This window comes from Myotis brandtii, unplaced genomic scaffold (genome assembly GCF_000412655.1).
Source record: "Myotis brandtii unplaced genomic scaffold, ASM41265v1 scaffold59, whole genome shotgun sequence".
NCBI lineage: Eukaryota > Metazoa > Chordata > Mammalia > Chiroptera > Vespertilionidae > Myotis > Myotis brandtii.
In genome coordinates, this window is record NW_005370223.1 from 5,839,923 (window position 1) to 5,851,556 (window position 11,634).

The window sequence follows — 11,634 nt, forward strand, 5'->3', positions numbered from 1 at the left end:
CCCTCCATGGCGGCTGGGGCTCTACTGCTCCGGTGCGGGAGGGGCCGCCATGCCAGGCCACCTCTCCCAGCAGCTCTCGCTGTGGCTTCAGGAACACGGTATGTCGCGCTCCTCGGCCTGTCCCGAGAGACTGCCAGGTGGTGGTTAGGGGGAAGCCACACTCTTGGTGGAAGAAAAAACAAAAACAAACAAACCGCACCGTTAACAAATTAACAAGTAGCAATAACCACTTTGTGTTGTCTTTAAGCTCCCGAAAGAAAGGAAGTGGTGGAGGGAAAAGTGTGCGTGTGCATGGGGGCGGGGGGGGGGGGCTCCATTAGGAAAAGTCGTGGAAAGCTCTGAGATGGTTTCAACAAACGGAGCCTTTAGTCACGTTGAATTACCATTGAATGGTCGGTCAGGGCGTCTCTGAAGTAGCGACAGCAAAGCCCCTCCTGCTGCAGCTGAAGAAACTAAGTGTCCGCCTACAGTGGTTCTCAACCTTCTGGCCCTTTAAATACAGTTCCTCATGTTGTGACCCAACCATAAAATTATTTTCGTTGCTACTTCATAACTGTAATGTTGCTACTGTTATGAATCGTAATGTAAATATCTGACATGCAGGATGGTCTTAGGCGACCCCTGTGAAAGGGTCTTTCGACCGCCAAAGGGGTCGCGACCCACAGGTTGAGAACCGCAGGCCCTAGAAGGAGTGGGCGCTGGGCTCCTGCCAAGCGCTTGCTCCAGTCGCGGAGAGGAGAGCCGCCCGTCACAGCTGCGGGCAGTGGCCACTGATGGGCACAACCATTTGGTTGAATTACTGATACCGGCTCTTAAGGGAACCATCTAGAGCAGTGGTTCTCAACCTTGGCCGCACATTAGAATCACCTGGGGATCTTTTGAAAATCCTGATTTCTGGGCCTCATCCTCCAGAAATTCTGTTTGTTACTAATGTTGTGGCCCCACCCCATAACAAAGAAACAGAATTTCCGGAGGATGAGGCCCAGAAATCAGGACTTTAAAAAAGATTCCCAGGTGATTCTAATGTGCAGCCAAGGTTGAGAAAGAACCACTGATCTAAAGAAATCTACCACAGAAAGGGAAAATCATTTGATCTCACAGACAAAAACGAGGTCCAGGGGCTGGAGGCTGAATCAGTCACCAACGGCCAGCGACTCTGTCAATCATGCCTCTGTCATGAAGCCTCCATAACCCCAAAATGACAGGGTTCGGGGAGCTTCCAAGGCGGCGAACACGGGGAGATCCGCGCGGGGAGAGAACAGGGAAGCGCCGCATCCTTTCCCCGCGCATGGCCCATCTGGCTGTGCCTCGTTTGTATCCGTTTTATAAGAAACCGGTGATCTAGTAAGTAACATGTTTCTCCTGAGTCCTGTGAGCCACGCTGGCAAATTACTCAAACCCCAGGAAGGGGTCCTGGGACCTGGGCCTGCGGCGGGCACCTACCTGGACGGGTCTTGTGAGGCTGAGCCCTGGGCCCGGGGACAGGGTCAGAGTGGAGGTGACCTGTCGGACACCCCGCGGTGGCACGGCGCTTAGTGGGTGTGCAGGGCCCCCCACCCCCACCCCAGATACTGGAATTGGGTGATCAGAAACTCCAATGACCAACTCACTCGCTTACCATCAGACCTTCCACCGAACAGTGTCCAGCCCACTGTCTGAGAATGCAAGCTCCAGACACCTGGAGTACATACTTCACACGTAGGAGCTGTGTAACCTTAGTTACCCAAGTTGTTTAACCTGTTTCCCTACCTGAGGATGGACAGGCTTTATCTCACAGGATAAAGTGAACTATACATGTGTAAGTAATAAGTACTAACACAAGTTAGTAATTAAACTCCAGGAAACAATCCAGTAATATATATTTTTTAATTTTAAGAGGTAATGTAAGATACTTTCCTTTTCTTTAACCTAAGGTATCTTGACATAAAGTCACACTTTAAGTTTCTACATTAATCAAATGATGTTTAGAGAAGAATTAATCTGTATGTTCATGCCTACTTACTTAATGTAAACATTGAAAATATTTTCAATTACTGCTCAGGGAGGTTTTGAAAGCACTTTAACCAGTCCTTTATCAGGAGGAAGAATCTAATTCAGGATAAGGTGGTTAACAGAAGCACTTTTAAATAGGTTATAAGTTGTAGCCATTTGGCTCGTGGGAGTTTGCAAAAGGGGGCATTTATATTTGGGGGTAAAAAACAGAAAAAAGAAAAAAAAGTAATGTTCTTTGGGCAGTTTCATAGTCACCTGGAATGCTGTTTAAGAATAAAGATTTGTCTTCCACTTAAGATTTACTGAACAAGACCGTGACTGAGATCTGCATGAACGAATTCCACACGAGAATCTTGGGCCTACAGTCACGCGAGGACAACTGCCTCGAGGGAAGACCTCTCAGTTTAAGTTTAGACCTAGAAATTGCTGACAACCTTTAAACACACAATATCTTTAGGAGAGAAATGTTTAGGGGCAAATACTAAGCAGTGAAATCATACTCTTAAAAAGCCCTCTCAGAGAAGTCTGTCCCAGTAAGCCATTATGCTGGAGTCTTGATATTCAGATGACTTAGGGGGGAAATTAAAAGTAGCAACACTCTGAAAACCCTCAGTAAAGTTCATTCTTGGTCTTCTTTTCCTAAATTTGTTTTCAATTCTATTAGATTTAATCACTAAGCAAGACCAAAAGAGAACTTTATTTTACATGACTTTATTTTACATTTAAAATCATTTTATGCTTTACTTAAAAAAAAAAAACTCACTGTTTTTAATATTCCTAAAAGCATTTTAACCAAAATCTTGATTTAGGAAGACTTAAGACATTTTGTATTATTTTAAATATTTCATTTTCTCAGTAATTATTAAAAATAAGTTCACAATTAGGGTTTCAAATGTCCTAATCATATGATTTGTTCTCATTTCATACTTTATCAATCCCATAATGTACATACAGAAGTGAAGGCGATATGTTACTATTTCAGACATATCAATAATCAGCTCTTAATCTAACTACTATTTCACTTACTCAGAAATAGCATTTAGACACAAAAACCAATGTTACTTTGTAAAATAACCTTTGGTTAATTTACACAAATCTAACAGCATGTTGTGTAAGTTTTGAGTAATACAAGTTGCACTATCATTTTAGTTTTTAATATATATATGTCAGCAAGGCTGAGGACAGCATGTAGTTCATTCTGAAGGAAGTTATATAATAAAAGTGTAGTGCCTTTGAACATGAAAAACATCCTGAAGGCCAGGAGTCCTATGAAGGAACTGAGAGGTAGGAGAGATTCCAGAGAATCTCTGCTCATTTTCAGTATGTGAAGTGACTAGTTTAAGTCACTTTATTGAAGACTTTGTGAAGAAAACCGTGTTCCATATTGTGCCATTGAATGAAGGTACCGCAAGAATTTAGATATTGGTCCGAGGTTACATAATGGGTCATCAAAAAAGAACCTGTCACATAGGTGGGTTAATTCCCTTGCCAAGTGGGTCCCAACTTCACTTCCCCATTTATAAAAAGAAAATGTGGCCTGGCCAGTGCCATTCAGGATTCTCTGCTAACTGTAAAATGTGGATTTTGTTTCTTAGAGTCCATGTGTATATAAATTTTCAGTTCTTCAAATCAAAAATTTTTTGCACATAACCATGTCAGTGTATTACCCTTAGTTTAAAAATGTACAACTAGATAAAATAAAAACTATTGTTTCTTCAATATTACTTGACATTTCTTCTGTAATTTATTTAAAAAAGTAAATGTAACAAGATACTTAAAAAAGGCTTTAGATACAAAAGTAGTTAAGCTGCTCACGAACATTTAAAATTACCAAAATGTGTCTTCAGTAATCATGATCTTATAAAACATTTTACAGTTATCAGAAAGTGCCCAGGCTGAGTTTACATAACTGAATACCTTAGTACAAATGTCTAGTTAGAACTGAAGTGCAGTAACCTCTTGACTGACTGCTCACTGAATAAGGATACAAAGGGGAAAGGGTGATTGTGATCAAGTATTGTGCATTGGCCCCATCATATGTACAAAAAGTGCCCTCACTCAAATGAACAATTACATGCAAAATATTAGTGATTTCATTTAATATCCTAGAGTTCAATGCAGCCAAAATAAACCGCAATAAGTGGTTTTTATAGGTAAACGTGATTTTACCTCTAAGATCTGAATGTCTAGAACTTTTTACAAGTTCCATATACATGATACACAATTGCAGCCAACCACAAATTCAACACCATAAAAAAGTTAAAATGAAAACACAGAACATACTTAATTTTTTATTTTGAAATTCCCTATTCCCTCTATACAAGAACCTTTGCTGAAACACTTTTCACAAAGGCAGCAGTGAATTTTCAGAACATTTTACATTTTTTCCCCCTCAGCAAAAAGATAAATCACAGTGTAAATTATGTTGTTCTGCTGTCATCTTTGGCTGGGGTTAGACCCAGAAGTTGTTAACTAGCAAATCACAGTTAAATGTTGCTAGTGCTCCTCAGTCCTTTATGCTACAAACTCAGCAAGGAATGTTTGTATTTATCTCTTTAAGGTACCTCCAGGGGGTGTGACAGCATTGACTTCCATAAACTTTTATAGACAAATGGAAAAAAATCTACAAAATTCGCTAGTAATATTACACAGCAGTTACACACTTTTTATACTCTACACAAAACCAAAATTCTTGGTCTTAATGGCGAGTAGCAATTTCTGTTTGAGAATCTGTTTAGAGGAATAGAGTGGGACGTAAAGTCGAGAAATGCAAGTATTTGCAGTAGGAAGATGTTGGTCATCTGGTGGTCTTATTGTGATTGAGGGCATAGGCTGAAATCCTTCTTCACTGGCTGGTAATGATGGGCTTGATGTCCAAAAGTAAACCTAAACAGGAATATAATAATTACAGTTTTGGTTTTTAACAGATTAACCCTCAACCCTTAATTCTGGCAATATACTCACAAAGCCCCATTCTTGTATTAAAATCTACGTAAGGGTACTGTACTTTTTGAACTGAGTTTTAAATTTATTTCTTGTACTGAAAAGGGAAGATTCAGGGTCAGAAGGGAAAAAAAGTGTCAGATATAGAAAAGAAACTATGTTTCAGGCTCTCAGTTTCTCATCTGTAACATGAGGCTTGTTGGACCAAAGGTTCTCTAAGGGTCTTTCCAGGGGCTAAATTGCATGGCATACCTCATAATGGAAAAATGCAGCATCTCCCCCCGCCCCCACCACCACTACCAAAGGCTCAAAATTCACACAGGTTTTAAGAAAAGTTATTTTGCAGTTTATCTATTAGCAAAACAACCCAGTAATTTCAGTGCTACACTGTGACACAGAGTAACTTTATAAAAGTAATTAATGAGAACATCTACTGTACATGAAAATCCATGCAATAAGCCATATAACATTATGTTTTACTACACATCTTTTTTGTGTGATGTAAGATGAATGTTAACTTCTACTTTACTTTTTTACTTAAATATGATAACATAATCTTTATTTTTATTAATACATTCCATTCATCATTGACCCATACATATATACATACATATCACTCTTCAGTGATAATAAAATAGTGCCAATCTCTAAGGTAAAGCCTTTTATTTATTTATTTATTTAAAAATATATTTTATTGGTTTTTTTACAGAGAGAAAGGGAGAGGGACAGAGAGCCAGAAACATCGATCAGCCGCCTCCTGTACACTCCCAACTGGGGACGTGCTCGCAACCAAGGTACATGCCCTTGACCGGAATCGAACCCGGGACCCTTGAGTCCACAGGCCGACACTCTATCCACTGAGCCAAACCAGTCAGGGCTAAGGTAAAGCCTTTTAAATCTAACACATTTATAGTATACAGCTAAACAAACAAATATATCCAAAATCCCAGAGGAAACCTAAATGAACTAACTTGCTGTAATTCCTGAAGCAAATAGTTTTATGAGAAATCCAGTAACTCTAGAAACCCTATAATTTGCAGGACTAATAATTCAAGGGAGAACCATTTGAGAAACCCTGTTATAGTCTAATATCCCTCAGCATTTCCCCTCAGACACATCAGGATAAAACCAACAATATGTGAAGGAAAAGGGAAGAGAGGGAAAAGACACCTTGATAAACTGCTTATGCCCTAGGAATAGATTTTATATAGGCGTTTAAAGAGTGGAGCTCATAAATTACAGCTATGGATAGGAAATATTAAGGCCCTTATATTGAGAGTCTCTCTCACTCGCTCGCTCTCTCAAAACTAAAGAGTTAGCACATTTCTTTCAGGGAAAGCAGAAACTGCAGTGAGATTTAACTTGACTAACTGGAAGAGGATGTCATTAGTTTAAAAACAGCAGAAAATTAAAACTAGGGAATAGATAAGAATTCATATAAGATAGCCAATCATTTCTATTTCTGTTTCTGGTAGGCTTTACAAAACTAATACGTTGCTTGTTACAGGGAAACAAAGTTCCCAAATCCAAAGACTGACTAAAGTGATATAACTCTACCAAGCTATTTAGGTGCTCTTGATGGCAACAAGGACAGATATGGTATTAGCCCTGATAGGGAATTTAGGGTCCACAAGATTGGGAAAGTCAAATAACATGGAACCAATCACATAGAATTTACCACCTAGGGAATAATCTAAGCGGAAATCAATTACCAGGACGGCTAAGCCAAGAACAGAACCTGGTGACAGCCAGGACTGCTGAACAAACAGAAATATTAGTGAAGAAATACTGGAAGGCAAGGGGAGAGGGGGTGTGCACATGTAAAGATTAAGGAATGCTAAAAGTACAAGTAACCATTTCCCCCTCTTGAATAAAATTTGGGGCTATACTAGATATGTGATCATTTTTATACATTCCATGAATAGTCTAGTTTAGATTACTGAGCACTAAGGCTGGCCTAGTGGAGACTTCTCTTTCAAGATTAATGGACAGGTTGATTTGGTTATGGATATATTCCAGGTTGGTCTGACTTTAGGATCAACTTTTCACTATGACCAAAGTTAGTATTACCTAATCTATGCTTCTAAGTTAATAATCGTAAGATTAAAATCATAGGCTTAATATTCACATATCACAATAAAGCTACTCTATTCCTAGTGCGAGATAACAGTCAAGACACTATACTATTCAGAAATGTTGCAGAGGCTTACTACTAGTCAAAAGGATGACGGAGCAGCCAACATATATAAGCACTATGGGGGTGGGGGTCTCAACAATATGCTGGTATTATTTTCTAAGACTAATAATGTCATATTAATAGCTAAGATGTATTTATTTCACTCTGCTTACAGCTTTATTAATACTTCAAATGTTCTGTTATAGAGTAGAAAAACAAAACTGCCTATTATTTCTAACTCTCTGTAATTTCTTTAGCCAAACTTAAAATAACTCACCATTTCAAACTTAAAACAAAAGGCTATCATATGCAGTATTTTAAATTTTTATATTTTGTTATACAAATTCTGTGAACTTAACTTACAAGATCTTGTCGTTCTGTCATGCTCATCTTCTCTACTATTGACCAGAACCAACGCTTGAACTGTAAGAGCTTCTCGGCATTTTCCCCTAAGAATGAAGAATATAAATTCAATATACTGTATCAGTAGTTATATTTTAGAGTGTTTATTATAAAAAATGTATATAATTAAAATGTTCTATAGCCCGGCCGGCATAGCTCAGTAATTGAGTGTCGACCTATGAACCAGGAGGTCATGGTTCAATTCCTGGTCAGGGCATATGCCTGGGTTGCAGGCTCAATTCCTAGTGTGGGGCATGCAGGAGGCAGCTGATTAATGATTCTCTCTCATCATTGATGTTTCTATCTCTCTCCCTCTCCTTTCCTCTCTGAAATCAATAAACACACACACACACACACACACACACACACACACACGCACGTTATAAAGGTCTAATTCCTAATACAGAAAATTAGAACCATTTGCATAATATAACACCTCTATAGTTTCTTAGTCAATGGTAACTCAAGATGACCAAGAAAAATGAACCACCAGTCTCAAAATTGATAATCACATGATTTTAATTCCATTTGATAAGTCATGATTATTCCCATGTTCTTAAACCAGTGCTTCTCAAATTTTAATGAGTTTACATCACTTGGGGATCTTTTTAACATGCAGATTCTCATTCACTAGGTCTAGGGGGAAGAGAGTGGGGGGAAAACAAAAATTCTACATTTCTAGAAAGCTTCAGATGCTACTGCTGATCTGAGGATCATACTTGGAGTATCTTTAGATATATTCTTTCCCCTCCTAGGTTTTTTTACTTGTAAATGAGACAAATTCTTATCTGAGAAATACTGAACACTATATTAAAAAGTAGTACAAAACAATTCACGATGTCTTATACATTGCCAAGCATGAAGGAAAACAAGAAAATTTATCCAAATTTAACTGACTATAATTTGGCTGAAGCTGTTTGCAAAGTATGGGGAAAAAAAGGGAGAAAACTTGGTACCTTCAATGTATGCAATAATCTTGGACTATAGGTATAATCCTCTCATAATGAATTTCTTGGACCTTCCAGTGTTTTATTGTGTAGTCACAACTAAAAAGTCTATTCCGAGACTACAGGACTTTGAAAAAAGAGAGTTGCAGCAAATCAAGCACTGAAGGTAAATGTTATTCTAGGAGGATTATTATCACTACCTCTCTTTATTCTTTCTAGATACTCCATGTATTTGTGTGCTGCTATATCTTTGTGTGTTTAGGTCTAGTTCTACAAAGCAAACATCATGCAGTCAAATTCTTTAATCAGAGTTTGAGAGACATGAATTGGATAAGTTTAATGGAACTGACACATGGATTGTTTTTTTCTTAACTAGTATATAAAAAAATCCTTCTCACCCAGTTGCTCACAAGGAATTTTTACTTTTTTACAAACCATATATTCTTTAAAATCTAAGAAAATTAAGCAATAAAAAATAACCTAACACTAAGCCATCATCATTCAATCATGTTAAAAAAATAATATAAAAAAACCTTTTAAGCATCAGTAATACAACATTTCCAAAGCCCTGTAAATGTATCTAAAAACTAGAAACTCAGAAAATGCTGACTGACCAAACTATCTATGTATCTTATTCCTTAAATAAACATTTCAAAAATTTCATACCTGATTCATCATTGAAAGAGGTAAAACTGATCAGCATCTGCACATTAACTTCACCACAGCCATTTACCAAAAGCCTAAAATCTTCTGCTGTTAAATCTTCTAATGAGTTTTTTGGAAGCACATCCAGTAGACCTTTCCTCATTGCCTAGAGAATTTCAGAAATCATCTTTTTATTACTGTTGGTACTTTTCCATGTAGCCTTTATTGTTAAGTCCCAATATTTAATTTTAGCAGCCTCTCTCTAAAAATATTAGTTCTCATTTTAAACCAGAGAGAAAAACATTAGGTTCTGTATTTTTAATTTCTTAATAATAGATTCAAAAGAGAGGCAAAGGGGGAAAATGGCTTCAGGAATGGGCTTCATTTCAAAATGAACTAATATTATATACCAGTCATTAACTAAAGTAATTGTTTAAACCGTATTAATAACAAACAGAGTAGCCACTGAATAATAAGAATAGCTTCAATTTGTCAAATATGCTATCCTGTCAACATCCTAAGCTAGGTATGATAATGACAAAACAAACTTCTCCAACACAAACCCCAAATCTAGAAGCTTACTGAGAAATTACCATGTGCCAAGAATTGCTCTAAAGCACCTTACATGTATTAATTCATTCAACCCTATCCTCATCTTGCAGAGGAGGGAACCAAGGCACAAAGAACTTTAGTAGTAGCTAATGTTACACAGCTACAGGGTGCTGCAGCCATGATCTGAACCCTGACAGTACAACTCCAGAGCCTGCAGTTACTCCCAGCCCAAGCCTCAGTCCCAACTCTACATAAACAAACATTTTAGCCCAGAAGGGGAGTTAATGTAGCAAGCTTGATGTCGCTCTTCAGAAGGGCCTGGGTGGCCCTTGGCGGCACCTAGAAACTTAACTTGGTTTTTCGAATATTCCCTACATGACTAACTGATGTGGCTGTACTGAATGTCTGGAGCAATGAACCCTGCTGTACAGCTTGCCTAAACTCTTTGAGCAAACAGGGTGATTTACGATGAACACGTGCTTTTCTCTGGGAGTCTGATTTCCAGTAATCATGGTTGGTTGTACAGGCAGGAATATGCTTACGGGACTGGCCTCCAATTAAAAAACCTTAGGCTGGCTCTTAAGCAAGCTCCCCTAAGCACAAACACTGCACATGTACTGCCGTAACTCACTGTTGGAGGAAGAACTTTGGAAGCCTGCACCTGGATGCCTCCATACTATGCCTGATGTATTTTTCCCCCTTTTGCTATAATAAACCATAACTATGAACACAACTGCCTCTGAGTCCTAGGAGTCCAACTAGTAGGTCAGCAAAAGTATGGATGGTCATAGGACCCCAAAACAATAGTCATTTCAGTCCCATAAACATCCTTTACAAACTTTTGCCCGTCAAATTAACTTTCTGATGATTACATGTTTTTTTCATGTAGTTTCACCCAAAGGAAAGTAATAGGTCTGAATTCAGGTGCAATTTACATTGTAAATAAATGCACTTTGGTTTAAAATTTTTGACCATTTATAGACAGGTGAATATACTCTGAGTTAGTTTACCACACAGGAATACACAGAGCCTCATCAGATCAAGTAACACTTTTTTAGTAAACACTTACATGTAGTGGCTGTTCTGCGACTACCAACATTCTGTGCTCTGCATATTTCCGCACATATTCATACACATTCTGGGGAGTCACTGGTATATTTACACCATTAGGAATAAGTTCAACCTGTGAAAAATTCAGCAATGCAATTTAAAAGCAATTTTGTCAAAGCAGTAATAAGTTAACAGTTTGTATGGTAAGCTGGAACATGGGTCACTTTCCATGATCCAACTCCCGCTCCCACCCTGTAGGAAATTTAGTGAAGGAGTTCTGTAAGCAGACTGTGAGACCTTGGGAACCTGGCCAGCAACTCAGTCTAAATAAGGCCAAAGAGAAACTGCTTCTAGAAGTTAGCCTGAAAAAGGAGACATATGTACTACTATTTGTAATGCTTTAAACAATAAAATAAAATTAAAAAAAAATACCCTAAAAAAAAGTTGTGGTACATTAACACAATGGAATACTACTCCCTCCCATGCATGCACGGATTTTCTGTCTTCTATACATTATAAAACCTTGTGCTGGGAAAGTCTGGGTCGTGGCAAAACAACAGCACTGGCTAGCCACCCTGGCAGTAAACTGCACCAGTCAGCTGCTGCCAGTGAGCACTTAAATCCTAATAAACCCATGTCTTCCACAGTCAGTCCTCCAGGTTATTTCTTTGGAATCCACGAACAATAGCTGAGGTTTTCTGGGACCTCAGCACTTTGCATAACACAGTTCATAAAGCAATTTCCTACATTTTTTAATCTAAAAACAATTCTGTATATGACAAGTATCTAAAGATACAAACAAGTAAGTGCAAACAAAAAACACCCCTCTTCTTCCTTTCAAATCTCTCTGTCAATCTCCTGTGTCTTTTCTGCACACCCCCTCACACACACCTCCCCCCTTCCCTTTCTCCCTCCCTCCCTCCCTCC

General features: G+C 38.4%; 1 protein-coding gene and 1 long non-coding RNA gene across 2 annotated transcripts in view; one reads left to right on the top strand and one right to left on the bottom strand.

Annotated features, from left to right (window-relative positions):
* The first annotated feature begins 6 nt into the window (after nucleotides 1–6).
* On the top strand, nucleotides 7–3,711 carry LOC106728312. The gene is made up of 2 exons (XR_001364595.1): nucleotides 7–98; nucleotides 2,290–3,711. It is a non-coding gene; the product is annotated as an uncharacterized LOC106728312 (long non-coding RNA).
* A 540-nt stretch (nucleotides 3,712–4,251) lies between these two features.
* Nucleotides 4,252–11,634, bottom strand: part of UBR5 (ubiquitin protein ligase E3 component n-recognin 5) — a 94,738-nt gene continuing 87,355 nt past the window's right edge. The window contains exons 56-59 of the mRNA XM_014550202.1: nucleotides 10,727–10,840; nucleotides 9,127–9,271; nucleotides 7,475–7,560; nucleotides 4,252–4,878 (exon numbers count right to left, since the gene is read on the bottom strand). Coding sequence (XP_014405688.1) covers nucleotides 4,666–4,878; nucleotides 7,475–7,560; nucleotides 9,127–9,271; nucleotides 10,727–10,840 — 558 coding nt within the window. The 3' untranslated portion in view covers nucleotides 4,252–4,665. The remainder of the gene's footprint in view (nucleotides 4,879–7,474; nucleotides 7,561–9,126; nucleotides 9,272–10,726; nucleotides 10,841–11,634) is intronic.